The 15,940-nt window shown below is 35.9% G+C and overlaps 1 protein-coding gene across 1 annotated transcript in view; it reads left to right on the top strand.

Annotated features, from left to right (window-relative positions):
- The window catches only part of LOC139147642 (phospholipid-transporting ATPase ABCA3-like), a 71,470-nt gene extending 58,284 nt beyond the window's left edge, over nucleotides 1-13,186 (top strand). Inside the window, exons 30-43 of the mRNA XM_070718787.1 lie at nucleotides 654-764; nucleotides 1,756-1,919; nucleotides 2,332-2,470; nucleotides 3,150-3,215; nucleotides 4,366-4,558; nucleotides 5,175-5,278; nucleotides 5,787-5,974; nucleotides 6,466-6,532; nucleotides 6,723-6,826; nucleotides 7,660-7,752; nucleotides 8,560-8,674; nucleotides 9,654-9,779; nucleotides 10,707-10,860; nucleotides 12,998-13,186. Coding sequence (XP_070574888.1) covers nucleotides 654-764; nucleotides 1,756-1,919; nucleotides 2,332-2,470; nucleotides 3,150-3,215; nucleotides 4,366-4,558; nucleotides 5,175-5,278; nucleotides 5,787-5,974; nucleotides 6,466-6,532; nucleotides 6,723-6,826; nucleotides 7,660-7,752; nucleotides 8,560-8,674; nucleotides 9,654-9,779; nucleotides 10,707-10,860; nucleotides 12,998-13,023 — 1,650 coding nt within the window. The 3' untranslated portion in view covers nucleotides 13,024-13,186. The remainder of the gene's footprint in view (nucleotides 1-653; nucleotides 765-1,755; nucleotides 1,920-2,331; nucleotides 2,471-3,149; nucleotides 3,216-4,365; nucleotides 4,559-5,174; nucleotides 5,279-5,786; nucleotides 5,975-6,465; nucleotides 6,533-6,722; nucleotides 6,827-7,659; nucleotides 7,753-8,559; nucleotides 8,675-9,653; nucleotides 9,780-10,706; nucleotides 10,861-12,997) is intronic.
- Nucleotides 13,187-15,940: the final 2,754 nt, after the last annotated feature.

Raw genomic sequence — 15,940 nt, forward strand, 5'->3', positions numbered from 1 at the left:
TATTTTTGATCATATATAAATACTCTGGCAGACAAGTAACAGAAACTCTAAGTGCCTGCCATTCTAGACAGCGATTTCAACATTATGTATATCTTTGCTTGGCGTGTAATAAAGAAAAAATTCCAACTCCGTAATAGTAGTGAAATAAAACACCAAAACAAAATTTTTACAGTTTCAAATCATAAATGTACTAATGATGTAATGTTTGTATATATTTGAAAAACATTTCTATCATTTTTTTTCATTTGACATCACAAATGTATCAGATTCATGTATATGTGGCTGCACCTCAATGCATGAAAGCATTCCAGTACGCACTTGAGTGATCTTGCTGACATATCACGTGATATTAAATGATCAAATTCTGACCTAGTAATTCTTGCAGGTTCCAAAGTGGGTGACTGTAAAAGTTTAGATTGTTGCATAAACACCAGACATGACAAGATGTACTATTCTCTTTCTTCCCTCTTTGTCTCTTGATTTTCAGTCCATAAATGATAAAAAAAGTAATAAAGATATAGTGGCATTTGCCTTAATTATTGCATGTTGGTAATAAATGAAAACAAGTCTCATTAGATGTGATATCTATTATCATATTTCACAGCAAGGATTCCAAATTTACCACTCCATCTTTGTTTACCTCCATTCCACAGCTACTGTTTGGTTTAGCAGCTATACCGCTGGTGTACTGTTTCACATTCTTATTCAAGAATCCACTGGCAGCCTACAATTTGATCACGTTCCTTTTTGCCATGATAAGCATGGTAAGTCACCATTTTAGAGTCATCGTTCAACTTCTTGGATATGTTCATCTTTTTCAGATCAAGCAATTGTCGTTATCTCGTCATCACACCATATTCAAAGTTCCTTGGAGATATATGACAAATTGGAACTCAGTTTGTTAAAGACTCTTTACAGAAATTTGAATGTTCTAATGCACCTGTTCTATTCACTCAGTGAGAAAGGGTCAAAATATTTTTTAACAAAGAAGAAGCAAAAGTTTGATAGCTTTCATTTTTAGGCAATTTTCTTCCAAGCAAGCACATGAAAAGTTATGTATTACTCTTTTCAGTCTGATGGAAATTTTTCAACTAGAAAACTTACTGTGACAATTAAATCATTTTCAATGAGAAATATATTGAAGGATCAGCAGTTGGTTAAACTATAATATAAGATGTATGCATCATGTTCATATACACATAAAGTGCAAATTTTAAGATGATATTATTGTGGGAGGGGTTTAGGTATGCGTCTCCTTCAAATAAAAACATCAAACTCTTACTCGTACTTTAATTACTCAGGAAACTTCGCTTTCATGGTCAAAAATAAAAATCAAAGGGTCACTGAGCATATTTTATGATTAGAAAAAAAAAGGTACTTCAAAATAATATTTGAGATTCAAATGCCCTCCATTATATGTGTTTATGGTGTATGAAAACAAAAACTTTGTATGTTTTCTCTAGTACAACTATTACAAGGCAGTAAAAATTTAATTTTGTGGGTATGATTCAAGATTGGCTTTCACAATCATGGGCCATCAAAGGATTGTGTGATTGTGAGACGTTCCATTCAGCAACAACTTGTTCACCCCAATTTTCCTTGAAACAGGTCGTCTCTCACCAGTTTGAACAATGGATCTAGGCCAAACCATTTTAGCAAAAGGGTTAATTTACTGAGTAACAGTTTGATGATAAAGAAACTGCCACATGCAAACGAGTTCGTTCACATCGCTTTGTTTGTTGTTTTCAATAACAGGGAAGTTTAATAGCGGTGTTCATACTTGACGTGACAGACAACGAGAGAGAGGCGGACATAGTTGATGATGTGTTTATGCTGTCTCCAGCGCACGCTCTGGGACAGGCCATGGTTTCCATAGCAGTAAACCATGAAATACGCAAGACCTGTACTGCTACAGCATTGTAAGTTAAACTTAGGAAAAAAGGGACAAAGGATTTTTTTTTGTTCGTGCTAAATAGCGCGATGTTAAAAAACAGAAAACATCAATCATCTTATAAAGATGATTAAAAACAGTTCTTTACAACACCTACAGTTTTGTTGATATACAGAACTAAACTGTGCAACATACCATGTTACTCTGTGCAGAGCTAAATATAAGCATAGTGTGGAGCGAGTTCAATAATTTTGTCATGCTGTGTATCATGCAAGATGTCTGCGTGTTGGAATTTCAACAAGATATAAAAGAGACGAATGACACAGCAAATTTCTTAAGAAGTCACACATCTTTTTTCTGTTACTATTTTACGTGCTAGTCCTTTTCCCAACATCCTAACAATGCAGATTTTGGTGACTTTAGATTTTTTATTCCAACAGGAATAAGTATCTGTGTTCTCTGACCAACACAACCTACCATGAGAACAACTTTGCATGGGAGGAACCGGGCATTGGCAGACACTGTGCCGTGCTGGCGGCAGAAGCTGTTGGGTACTTCCTGCTCACGTTGCTCATTGAGGTAATGTCCTCCCCTTTGCTCATTGAACATCAGCTGTGTTAGCGCTACCTCACAACTGTTGCAGCATAGTGTGCTACCACTGGGAATTAGTCCTATATATCACAAACATGTTCATAAATTACCCAGATTTGCAAAGTTATGTTAGTAGCCATATAATTAGTGTCCCATTGCCACCAAACATTAGTGGTCCGGATTTCATCTATTGGAGGCAAAATATTGGAATACATAAAGTTTTTTAGTAAACATTGATTTGTTGTTCGTCAATAGGAACTTAATTTTCCATGATCTGTGAGATATTTTCATATTTATAAAACCAAACTCACTTAAAATCGTGCTGAATAACAACATAGCCCTTTTTATCCAGGCTCTCATAATGGCTTTACCAAATTTTGCATTCAGTACTCAAGTATGTTTTCAACAACCTGTTGTATGAATTGCTTCAAGACAACATTGCAGTTCAAAGACTTTCATCATTATGACCTCTTCCATGATGCAGATTTTGTCATCAGATCAGTGTTTCCCTGGATTTCTAGTGTTTCTTTGAAATCAGAATTTCAATTTATCAATTGAAATATTTTACCATGGATTCAACATTCACTGTATATATATTAAATTGCCTACCATATCATCTTGCTAATACTATGAAATAATTTTTCCTGATATTTCGTATGTATGGCAGGTGCGTTTCTTCATTCCGTCAAGATCTGCCAGCGTCTTGAAAGGTCACGGAGAAGACAAACAAGAGGTAAACATTAATTTGTCATCTTTGCAACACTTGTGTTGTCATTACCCTTAACCTCAGATTGGGATACACATTCCCATCATACAAGAATTGATGATTGCAAGGCCAAAAAAGTAAAGTCTTTGTTTCCTATCTGCATGCACATTGATCTAGAAAAACTGTGTCAGCATGCACCTTTTCATTAAAAACAATAACAGCTTCCATATGATTACATGTACGCATTGTACAGTTCTGCACATTCAACTCTTCTTCATCATCTTGCTACTTTTCAGAATTACTGCTCCATGGAAATGCACCTGATTGTGTTATTTTCATGTCAGTAGTCAGATCTTGTTAGCTCAGGAAACCCAAAAATCCAAAACTTATAATTAAAAGTAAAAAACCACATCTCCGCATCTTTTTCGTTTCAAACTACCATGAATATGAAACATACATGTATACCCTGGAGATAAAAAACCTCAAACAGCAAAAGTTTGTCTCAAATGAATTACCTTAATTAAGACTTGCTGATTAAGTTCATAGAAATGCCTCATCTGTATCACAAAGAAATTTAACCCATGTGAACATTGGTTTGTTGCTGAACCTCTCATCCGATGTCTATGATTACTGGACCAACGGTATTATAGGACATACGGATCTTGCACCAAACACTGCACATGTAGTTCAACCCTTTGAGCGCCAAAGTCAATTTTTGTTGCCTTTATAAAATGTACCCCAGTCAAATTTTTTCAGATATTTGCCAAAATTTTGATGAAAAACTGTAGCCAATGAAATTTGATATCTGTTTGGTCCAAAATTATCCAAAAAATTATAGAAAATTCATAAAAATCGGTAAAATGTTACACTAAACTTTTGGTGGGAAAAATTACAGCACTCAAAAGGTTAAAAAGAGTTTTATCTGTAAATGCAGATGTATACAGATTGCACTAGATCGGAAATAAACTGTACGTTTACTTGTTAAGTGAGTGTTTGTCTGGAGAAAAAGTTGAAACTAAATGTTTGCTGTCAGTAGTTAGATGTTTGACTGCCACAAAATGTGTATCACATTGCTTGTATGGTTTGTTCAAGAAAGTGATCTCCTATTTTAAAAGGTTTCCTCAAAAGTAATCTTGTGCTTTCCCTGGATAACGGTCAGTTGTTTCACTTGTTTAAGGACATGGATGTCAACCGAGAAAGAGCTCATGTGAAAGCTATGGACAAGAGTGTGTATGGTGAGATGGCTGTAGTGATGAAAAATCTGACTAAAGTATACCGTGGTATTTTCAAGACCGCACCCAGACCAGCTGTGGATTCTCTGTGCCTGGCAATTCCAAAGGGAGAATGCTTTGGTTTACTGGGAATAAATGGTGAGTCTCAGGACGTTGGTGTTTTGCCCGTGTTTCAGAAAGTGATTTAAGAGGACATTTGGATGATGGATGATGATGATGGTGGTGGTGGTGGTGATGATTTTTAGAAAGATGATGGTATTGCTACTGCTGCTACTGCTCCTGCTGCTGCTGCTGATGATGATTATGATAATGATGGTGGCGACGATGACAGTTAATTCAAAGGACATTTGGGATATTTTCAATAATGACGTAGATGATGATGATGATGGATGACTGTGAGAAAGATGATGATGATGGTGATGATGATGATGATGATGATGATGATGATGATGATGATGATGATGTTTGTGAGAAAGATGATGATGATGATGATGATAATAGTGGTGGTGATGATTGTGAGAAAGATGATGATGATGAGTTGATATGAATATGATAATGGTGATGGCTATGGTGGTGATGGTAGTGATTGTGGGTTTGATATGGTTTTGGCGGTTATGATGATGATGTTGTGTGTGTGTGTGTGTGTGTGTGTGTGTGATAGAGCAAGGGGGAGGAGGGGATAGCAGAGAGGGAGATGGCTAGAAATACTAGGCTCTTATTTGCTGAACATTTCCTCTCTTGATTTTGTATGCAGGAGCCGGTAAAACCACTACATTTGGCATGTTGACTGGAGATGTAGGCATCACAGCTGGTACTGCCTATATGGATGGGTTCAACATTCAGACACACAAACGAAAGGTAAGATAAATTTGAAGGCATGATCAAATAAACTGACATCGAGGGCCAGGTTACAGCTACATGTACATGGTAGATTCTACTCTGATAAAAATGATCTCTAATCTTTGCCCCATTTACCGGTAGATAGGTGTCAGCATCCACCTCTGAAAAACAATTGGTTTTGGCTAACCATGGTTTTGAATTGAAAGGGTTATGAGGAACAAAACTAGCTAACAAAAATGTCTGCTAGTACATGTAGTAAGTGTACAGTTAAACAGTAGTACAAAGACTACATGTATTGTGAAAGTAAAGACAAATTATCTATTTTTGTCATGGAATGCACATAGCCAGCTAGCAGTATTTTTGTAGTAGGGCTACATGTGAGCAAAAGTCATATTTACCAGTGAAAGTTTAGTACAATATTTCCACTGTATGAAATCAGCCAATAATATATTCTACTGTGTATGACTACACAAATATTACGTACACAAGCTCAATGATTCATTCATTCGATTTATTGACTCTACAGGTACAACAGCGTATCGGCTACTGCCCGCAGTTTGATGCTCTGATAGAAAGGCTGACAGGTCGGGAAGTGCTGACCATGTACGCCAGGCTGCGAGGTATTCCCAGCCACAAACTTGATGAAGTGGTTGAGATCACCATTAAACAATTGAATCTTGGACCATGGGCTGATAAACTGTCTGGAACATACAGGTAGGTCATTGCAAGAACATTGAATATATCTGATTCCCATTGAGACCTCCATATCCTTGGTATGGAGATACATTTTACGATGATGCATCATACAGTATAATGCTGCACATGTATTAAGCCAGTTGAATGCAGCAGCTAGTGTGTATGTCACCTTTCTTGTTTGCTGTAATTTCAAGAAAAAGTGAATGAATGAATGATTGATAGACAGATAGATTTACTGGTACACTGAAAACTTTAAAACAATGAATATTACATGATTACAATTACTGTGGTGATGGATGATGATGATGATTATAATGATGATGATTAAAATATTAGTGGCGATGATGATGATGATGATGATGATCATGATCAGGATGATGATGATGATAATTATCAAGATGATAATGATGATGACCAAATATGGTGATGATGATGGTCATGATGATGATGATGATGATTATGACCAAAATGATGGTGATGAAACTTCAACTCCTCCTCTTTTTATTCAGTGGCGGAAACAAGAGAAAACTAAGCACTGCCAGTGCTGTTGTTGGCAACCCACCAATTATATTCTTGGTAAGTTCAACTCTGGCATAAATTTGAGAACCAGTGTCTTGACTTGGCCGTTATTTTATGTGAATTTCTGAGTGATCAATTAATTTGCATGAGCCAGTCAATTCCACTAATATCAGTATTCAATTAAATTGGAAATATCAGTGGGGACACACTCAATTCATTACATCATTCTATTTTGTTTTGTTATCAGGATGAACCTACATCCGGAATGGATCCCAGAGCAAGAAGGTTCCTGTGGAATGCACTGACATCACTGATGAAGGGAGGTCGCTCTATAGTGCTGACATCCCACAGGTACAAGGATTTGATTTCTATATGTACTGTTGAAATATCTCCAGTGATTTCTTCTTGGTGGTGGAAATGTGATACTGTCAGTAAAAACATAGTTTTGAAAAGGAAACAGCTTGTGAATTGTTGAGTGTTATGTATGGATTTGTTTATATGTATGAAGAGGTTTGATTCACACGTAATGTTTTTTGGTTTTACGTGCAATCCTTGATGAATCAATCGACTTCAGGCCAATGGATCAAATAGTAGATAGTAAGATGCAATTTAGAATTAAAACTTTTGTTCTTGTAATGTATTGAAATAAGGATTTCTGTGATGTTTTTGTGGATATTGATACTAACTGTGACAGAATTGACCAGTGGGTTATCACAGTGCGTAGATTGATGGTTTAAAAAATCGGGCTCATTAGTAGCTCAAATTTGACAATGAGAGTTAGATTTTAATTTTGAAATGGTAGAGAGAGTAACTATTTGGGTTGCATATAGTGAACATGTTTGATTATCAGTGAGTCACACCGCGAATGGTGAGGTTTAGTTTAAGATATGTTGTATGCCGTTTAACATCATTCCAATTTAATATCAACCCTTTGAGTGCTGTAATTTTCTGCCAAAAGTTTTTGCAACATTTTACCTTTTATTATGTTTTTTTCTGTAATCCTTTCGATAATTTTGGACAAAATGGGCAGCACTTTCATAGGCTACAGTTTTTGATCAAAATTTTAGGAAAAATCTGAAAAATTATTCAAACCTGAAAAAATATGTTTCTGTTATTTTCTATGCAGGTGACAAAAATTGACTTTGGTGCTCAAAGGGTTAACAAGTAATGTATTTTCTTTACAGCATGGAGGAGTGTGAAGCTCTGTGCACAAGACTAGCAATAATGGTCAACGGAGAGTTCAAGTGTCTTGGAAGTACTCAACATCTTAAGAACAGGTATTGGAGTCTGATATTGCAGTTTAAACCTTCCTTGGACGTTGTAGTATTGTCATAGTGTGGTGATTTTCATAAAGCCAGCACGCAGGTCTGTTTTGTGCAACATACCCAATCCCAGTGCTTGTCTGGGGATAAATTTGATCACAAGTTATAGCTATGACTTGGAAACTTTTTCCAGCAGTTACTGCAAGGAATATTATAACAAAACAGGTGTTTTCTGCTGATGCAGTTACAGAAAATACGATTACATCAATTGGTTTGTTCATTTAATATCGTGATGCATGCATTGTTTTGTGTCAGCTTGCACATAAATCCGAGTATAAGCTTATCTTCACAATATTTGTACCAAACGTAAAGCAAAGCTGTTCACATCTAAAATGTGAAGATCAGGATTTCCCAACACACTGCTGGATGTACATATATACTTGTCTTTGAACCAAAGTTATCACCAACAAGATTTAAAGTCCTAGAAGTCAATCCTATAAAATTTGCAGGTGATGGTTTTATATTTTAGCTTGCCATCGTGAATCTGCAAAATGATTCAAATCTTTCAACATAGCTTAAATTGGAGATTTTTCCAAGCAAGATGAAAGAATATAATAAAAGATACATCTCATTGGATTGTCCTACATGAACAAAGTCCTGCTGAAGTCCAACGGAACGTCTCTTGGAGGTGTATTTTTGTAGAATATATATACATGTAGCGTTTTACACTCAGCCATGTTAACCTGATGGATGTGTCTGAATTTTATCTTGAAGACTAAAGAAATGCTAATAAACTATCTCCCGTATTTCTAACACCAATAGATTTGGATCTGGTTACACAATGATGATGAAAGTCAATGAAAATTATACTACAGAAGCAGTCAAGCAATTTGTAAATGCCAACTTCCCAGGAGCAAATCTGGTGGAAGAAGTACAGGTAATGATGAATTTCTGCCATCATTTATTTTCCTTTTATTGCAAACATGTCAACAGTTTTTGTTGATGTCAAGTTTCTTAAAGTAGTATGCGTGTAGGGGACGGATATTTGCATTCACAAACTTTTACAACTCTTATCTGATCTACCACTTGTGGGGTTTCATTTTAAAGCTCTTTGAGAAAGAAAACTTCACCATCATAATTTTTCAAAAATTGAAAATTTTATTCTCCACCATAGAGTTAAAACAGGGATGGCAGCCATTTTGAATTTATCGGTAAATGTTATGTTATTTGTTTTTCCAGTACCAAACTTTGCACAATGACCCCTGATTTAGTAAGAGAATAGCTGAAAGTTTCATTTAGGAAAGTCTGAACAAAAGTTAAAGTCTTTCGCTTTGGAGGCGCATACTATCTTTAAGCAAATGGAACTCTCTAAGCTATGTACAAGGTGTTAAACACAACCGCTCTCTTAACTATTCTGAGCCCTACTCTTACATGTACCGGTATGTGTGTAGACACAGATCTATTGCAAGTGGCATGAAAAAAGTCAAAAGATCATTCAATTACTGTTTCAAAACTTTGCTGTTGTAGTTGAAAAACATTCAATGAATGGAAATTGTGTCTTTGACTGAATTTGAACTCTCTGAAGTCGTTAACTGTATGGTAGAAGTGTTGCTAGAAAATTCGTAGATTACCCACAAATTTTACAGTAACCTTTACAAATTTTTATCAAATTTTACAGAGACTTTCCCAAGGCTCCTTTCCTTAAAGCCTCCCTTTCCCTCTCTGGTTGGCATGTATACTTCATTTTTAAGTAAGGCTAACCCTAAAAAATACCCTAGCAAAGTTACATTTGATGTACTCCTTCCAAGGAAAGTCCCCTGATTAAAGCTTTTTCCAGTAGGGGCTGTCAGGGTAGTATTTTGCCTATTGTTGATATTGAAATTTATTGTTGTCATGACAATCATTTGTTCTCACAGGGCATGGTGCATTATCAAGTGGACAACGCCAATTTCAGCTGGCCGTTTATCTTTGGTACTATAGAGAGCCAACGTGAAACATTGCAGATCATAGATTACAGTGTCAGTCAAACCTCACTAGAACAGGTAAACCATTTCCCACCACCAGATAGTTTGACTTTCTACCAAGATTTACCAAACACTGATTGAAAAACATACTTTGAAGTGTTGTTTTTCCATCATTTCACGGTGTACCTGAAGAACACGTGGTGCAATCTTGATTAACAAAATGATTGCTTTCTTAGGAGGTGAAAACAGCTTTATTAAACAGCCAAACCCCCTAGGATTGCGATGATTTGTAAAACTGTACAGTGTTGGCCCTAGGCTGAAAGATACGTCACTCGAGGGCGCTCTCTCCGCTCCTAGAGCGCCCTCGAGTGATGGATCTTTCAGTCTGTGTTGGCCCAGGATTCTTCAGTCTTTCCCTTTTCACATACCTGAGAATGCAAAATATGTTCCTGTTATTCCGATCTGTGATATGTATGATTTTTGAGCTATCAAATCATGCATACCAAATAGAGAACACCTGCTCAATGAGTAATCAGAAGCCAATCAGATTGCTGTATTCCTCTAGTTATATGAAGAATGAAGAAGGTTTCTATAAGGCGGTGCCTGCAACTGTTTTGTTAAGTGATTTTTCATGATCATGTGCTTTGATACTTTGTATTCTCCACATTAAATTTAAAAAATGTTAAAATTAATAAAGATATTCAAGATCTCACATGAAGTTTTATCATAATTTCCACCTACATGTACATGCATAATCATTTACAATGGCCTAGCCAGTATCTTTTACTGTAATTACAGTATAGTTTGAAGGTTCCTTGAGTAAAGTGTGAGCCAACATTTAAGTTTTTCACTTCCAAGGCACAATTCTACCTTATTCTTTTCCACTGCCTTCAGTTACGTCAGAGGTCAACAGCACATCCATTGAAGCGTGATTGTGTGTTACACTCATCCAAGGGATATATTAACTTTTCCCTAACTCTTTATTTCTTTTGCGATGATTTCCAGGTATTTATCAACTTTGCCAAGCAGCAACACTCGGACATGGACATGAAGAAAAAGAAGAAGAAGAAAAACTTGGAAGACGCTGAATTTCCTCGGATGAGCTACTCGGCACCACCTCCTGGGACCAACACGGAAGGATTCGTCAATCAGTCATATGGTAGAGCATCTTCTCATGTGGTTGCCAGTGGTGGTGGTGGTGGTGGTGTTGCTGCTTCTAGTATTAGAGACTGATTTGTTTATATCATCTCACAATGTCTGCCCTTGAACTCTGCTGGAAGACCTATATACTGATTGAGGGCGCTGTTTTGCGAAGAGAAAACAGTACCCACAAGCTACACGTCTTCTAGTCTGAATTCTGCTTTGCTTTCTCGCTTGTTCTGTGTGGTATTCAGAAAAAAGTTTTTTGAGAAACACTGATTGTAAGATGCAGTACCATTTCATCTCTGAAAAGTTTGCGGCAAGTTAAGGCAAGGTTGAAAAAAAGAAAATTTCAACTGGCATCAGCATTTACTAACCTTCATATTGATTAGATTTATAGTAGTTTTAAATTTTACTAATTCATTTGTGTTTTGGTAGTTGATCATCGCAGGGAATCTGATAAGTTGGCAAACTTTGATAGACCTGTATCCATGATAACCATTAAAGTTTTGTTCTACGAAAACAAGTAATTTCTCATGATGGTATGAAGGGCAATACAAAGAGCTATAAATCAAAAGTTATGCTGCAGTCAGTGTTTCTCAAATTTTCATAATTTTGTGTGACCTCTTCTAGGGGTGTCTTTGTTGCTAGTCTGTTTGCTGTCTATCTTCTGCTGACGTAAAACACTGCACATGGCAGTTGTGATTTTTTTGCTGCAGCATCTGTAAACCCCTTTCACTGTTCAGACTTTGTGGCTTTCACAGAATTGTGTTTTTTGCCTTGTTCAGGCATTTCAGCTAGGTGTATTTTGCTGTAGATATTCTCTGCTGTTTTTACCAGATCTGTTCTGTATCTAGGATGTGTGAGTCACTGCCACAAATTTGAAGCCCCCCTAATCAGAGCCTGACAGTGCTTCTATGAATAATTGCCAATCACCGTACTTATTTTTTTCACCATCTCAAAGTTTGCACATTGCATGGATGTGATTCTACAGAATAAATTCGAAAAAACACACATTTACAGAACAGTGAAATGGTTGCTATGGATCTGAAATGTCAGCTGCTTGGCCTGTTACAGTGGTGTTCTTGCTTTGTGTCTGCATGCACTGTATGGACACATCCTAAGCTTTCAGTTAAAGGTAGGATGCACCTCAGGGACAGATATTCCGACTCTCAAACGTTTACAATACTTTTTTGGTCTTTCACTTGAAGGCGTTTATTTAGAAGCTCATGTAGTAACTTGAGTTTTCACCAGTTTATTTTTTGTGAAAATCGAATATTTTATTTTCTCCCAATGAGTTAGGACAGGGATGGCAGCCATTGTGAATTTCAAGTGTCGGGAAATGTTAGATAATTTTTGTCTCCAGTACCAAATTTTGTATAGTAAATCCCTGGTATTTATTCTTAATTTCAAAAGGGAATGGTTTAAAGTTCTCTACGGAAAGTTTGAGCAAAAGTTTAAGTCTCTTAATTTTGAGGCGCATGTTACCTTAAAGGCAGTATGCGCCTTGAAAGTGAAAGACTTAAATATTTGCTCAAACTTTCCCCAGCGAATCTTCCAACCGTTCTTTTACCAAATCAAGAATAAAAAGCAGGGGTCACCATGCAAAGTTTGTCACTAGAGGAACAAATTACTTAACATTTATCAATATTTGAAATTCAAAATGGCCACTACCTCTGATTGGGAAACATAAAATTTCCGATTTCCAAAAAACTAATACAGTGAAAATTTTTCTTTATACTCCAAGAGCTTTAAAATGAGCCCTCCAAAGTGGAAGAACAGAAAAAAATTATAAAAGTTTGAGAGTCCCAATATCTGTCTCTGAGGCGCATTCTACCTTAATACGATGCTTTCCCATTGAATTAACAAATGCAACTGCTATGAGATGTGTAGCCACTCACCATCTTCAAGTGAACACTTATTGTGTTCCATGCCATGTCAAAACACTCTGCTTTTGTAACGAATGCAAAAAAATACCTTGACGTATATGAATTTCTACATATCAGGACCATCTCAGGTGCAATTATTTTACATACTGAAACGGGCATGATTTCAACATCACCAGTCATCCACTCACATCTAAATGACTGCTGTATGCATGTCTTTATTTACTTATTTATTTACGTTTGTACTTTCTTTGTGTTTGTTTTTCTCAGACCACTCCCAACCGGGTGAAAACTGACAGTGAAATGACAGAGTCATTTCGTAGCACATCTTTCCATGCATGCCATCATTAATCACACGTCTATGACTGATGCTATAAAGACTGTCCAAAGAAGTCAAGAAAGCTCATCATCATCATCAGTTTTTATTCACAAAAATAACTAACTTTACAAATGTCCCTGTATTTTTAAAGTTACATTTAACACTTTTTCTAAATTTTCCTTATCGTATACAAATATTTTATATCAAAAGATTTTAGAAATGAGCCATGTACAATTGAGGTCAAAGAACTGTATTTTTAATATTGATTGATTGATTGATGCATGAAAGTTAGATTCCCTACTTTAAAAATACAGTGCTTATGCATAATTTAGACGTTAGCGCTGTATATTTAATGTAGTACTACTCTTAAGCGGCCCTACCTCCGATTTGTAATGAACATGGCCAGTGCCCATAGTGAGTACTGTTGATTATACTAAAGAATTTGAAACTTTAGGGTAGTCAGGATGGACAGGGGAGGACTCTTTTGAGGGAGAGACACTCACATGTGAGTGTTGAGCTTTTCTGAATGGATTTAACGGCACAGTCTTTCATCCTAGAGAGGTTTAGAATCAGTACTACATGTAGTACAGGGAGACGTATTGGACTCGCCAGTAATATGAATGTATATAGGATCCCCAGATACTGGTTGCAATTTTTATCAGCTGACTGGTTAGGTGATTTGTAGGTATTGTGTATGCCTAATTAGTGATAGCTGTTTCTCAAGGCAGAATATTTACAAACTAACAAATTACTTTACAGAGCAAAGGGACACTATTGAGTATTTAATTTTCTACAAGGATGCCCCTAATATACAGAATGAATAATTTTTATCTGGAGAAACTGGATCTCAGACCCAAAACGTTGGAAGAGTTTTATTGCTTTATGTACGCTGAAAACATTAATACTGCATGTATTGTGGTAGAGGTGGTCTGTACTTAAACACTTTCTTTGAAATATATGTCAATTTCATTTTTTTTCCATGAGAGGAAATACCTGAGACCGGTAAACACTGAATGTCCCCTCAGTCAGGTGGAGTCCCTGTTGCTATGGCTGCAAAGCACAATGTCACATTTCTGTGGTTACAAAGCACATGGAAAGTAACGGTCGTTTCACTTCAAACAGGTTGAGGGCAGTATTCTCATGCTGAGTGAATCACATTCACATGTCAATGCTAGATCTCAGGTCCTTTGTAGTGTCAGCTTGCTTTTATTACCTCGGCTGATGTCACTGTCCGGATTCAATGTGCCTTTTTGAAATAACAGCAGTGCATTTCCTGACATCTATTTAAGGCATAGGTATGAAAAAATTGAATCAGATTTCATATATATATATATATATATATATATATATAAATATATATATATATATATATATATATATATATATATATATATATATAGTATATATAGTGAAAGAGGTGTAATGGCAGTTTATGTATGATGACTCTTAAATTAATGCACACAATCAAAAATTAATATAGTTTTGTCTTTACAAACTTGTAGACCCAATCGGGATTCCAATGTCTGTTTTCCAGAGTGGGACGTTGAATCAAGAGCACTTCTCTAACACCGAAAGAAGATTCCCTAGTAATTTCACATTCCATTATCAGTGTCATGTGCATGTTAACATCTCTTTACAGTAGAAAAAAATTAAAAGCAAAATTTTTCATGCTATTCAATTCAGGGCTCTGTAATGTTCAGCATGACTTTTGTATGCGTGCCTTCTTGTACCGCTAATACGATTGAACTAATTCGGGATAATTGGATGCTGAAGTAATGGGTCAATTTAATCTGTAAATGTAATCTCATCTTCTTTTCTTTCTACATTACACAATTGTTTTTATGAGTAATTTGCAATATTGCAACATTCAGCTATGGGGCACCTCACATTTTTGAGAAATTTGAAAAATATGAAAATCCAATTATCCCAATTATTTCCAATCGTGTTCGCTGTCATCATTTTAATGTGTAAATTTCACTGATGGCCGCGAAACAAATATTTACAATGTTCAATGTTTAAATGCAGACATTAAGTTTACAATAACATTTTTGTAAATTCACTTCTCACCTCGCGAAGATCTAACTTAATTTGAAGCAACACATCACAAAGAATAGTATTGGTGTTTAAAGAGTATTTTTCCTTTCACTTTTGTGTACATATGAACTTTCACCGGAAGATTTGTCGCGTGAGGCTGCTCTATTCTCCATGAGGGAGGAATACCTTTTAGCGACTGATCTTCCGGTGTGAATTTAAGCTGTAACAAACTGTGCACCAATTCTTCATTTACCAGAGAAGTGAATCCTGCACAATTTGGGTATATATATTGCATTTGAAAAGAGGTCTGTCGATGAAATAGCAGGATTTTTCGGGGCAGGAGTATTCTAAACTTACATTTTAGCACAGTCCCTCCACAAAGTTAGTTGGGGGACTGTGATTTTAGGTAGCTTTAAATAGAGAAACGATAGAATGAAAGTCAAATAACACAATATGTATGCAGTCAAAAGAAAATATATAAAAAAATATAAAAATTAACCAAAGTACAAACTCTAAAAAGTCAATTTCTATTTTCCTTTTTTTATTAAATATAAACTATTTATAATAATTGTTGTATTTCATAAATGAATTGTAATTATCAGATTTTGAAGTCTTTGTTTGCTAATTTGCATAGTGACGATGATGCACCATTCAAGATAGCTACTACAGCTGAACTACAGGTAGAAACGTACTTTTGTTTTTTATAATGGTAGGTTTCCAACCATGACCACAAGCCAAAGTACCAAAGTACAAGTTAACTCTGTTGTTTTCAATAGTAGTTCTCTTAATGCAAGATTTGACATGATTTTGTCATTAATTTATGAAGATTACATTAATGAGCATTGTTTTGGGTGTAAAAT

The sequence above is a fragment of the Ptychodera flava genome, chromosome 13 (genome assembly GCF_041260155.1).
Source record: "Ptychodera flava strain L36383 chromosome 13, AS_Pfla_20210202, whole genome shotgun sequence".
In the NCBI taxonomy this organism is placed as follows: Eukaryota; Metazoa; Hemichordata; class Enteropneusta; family Ptychoderidae; genus Ptychodera; species Ptychodera flava.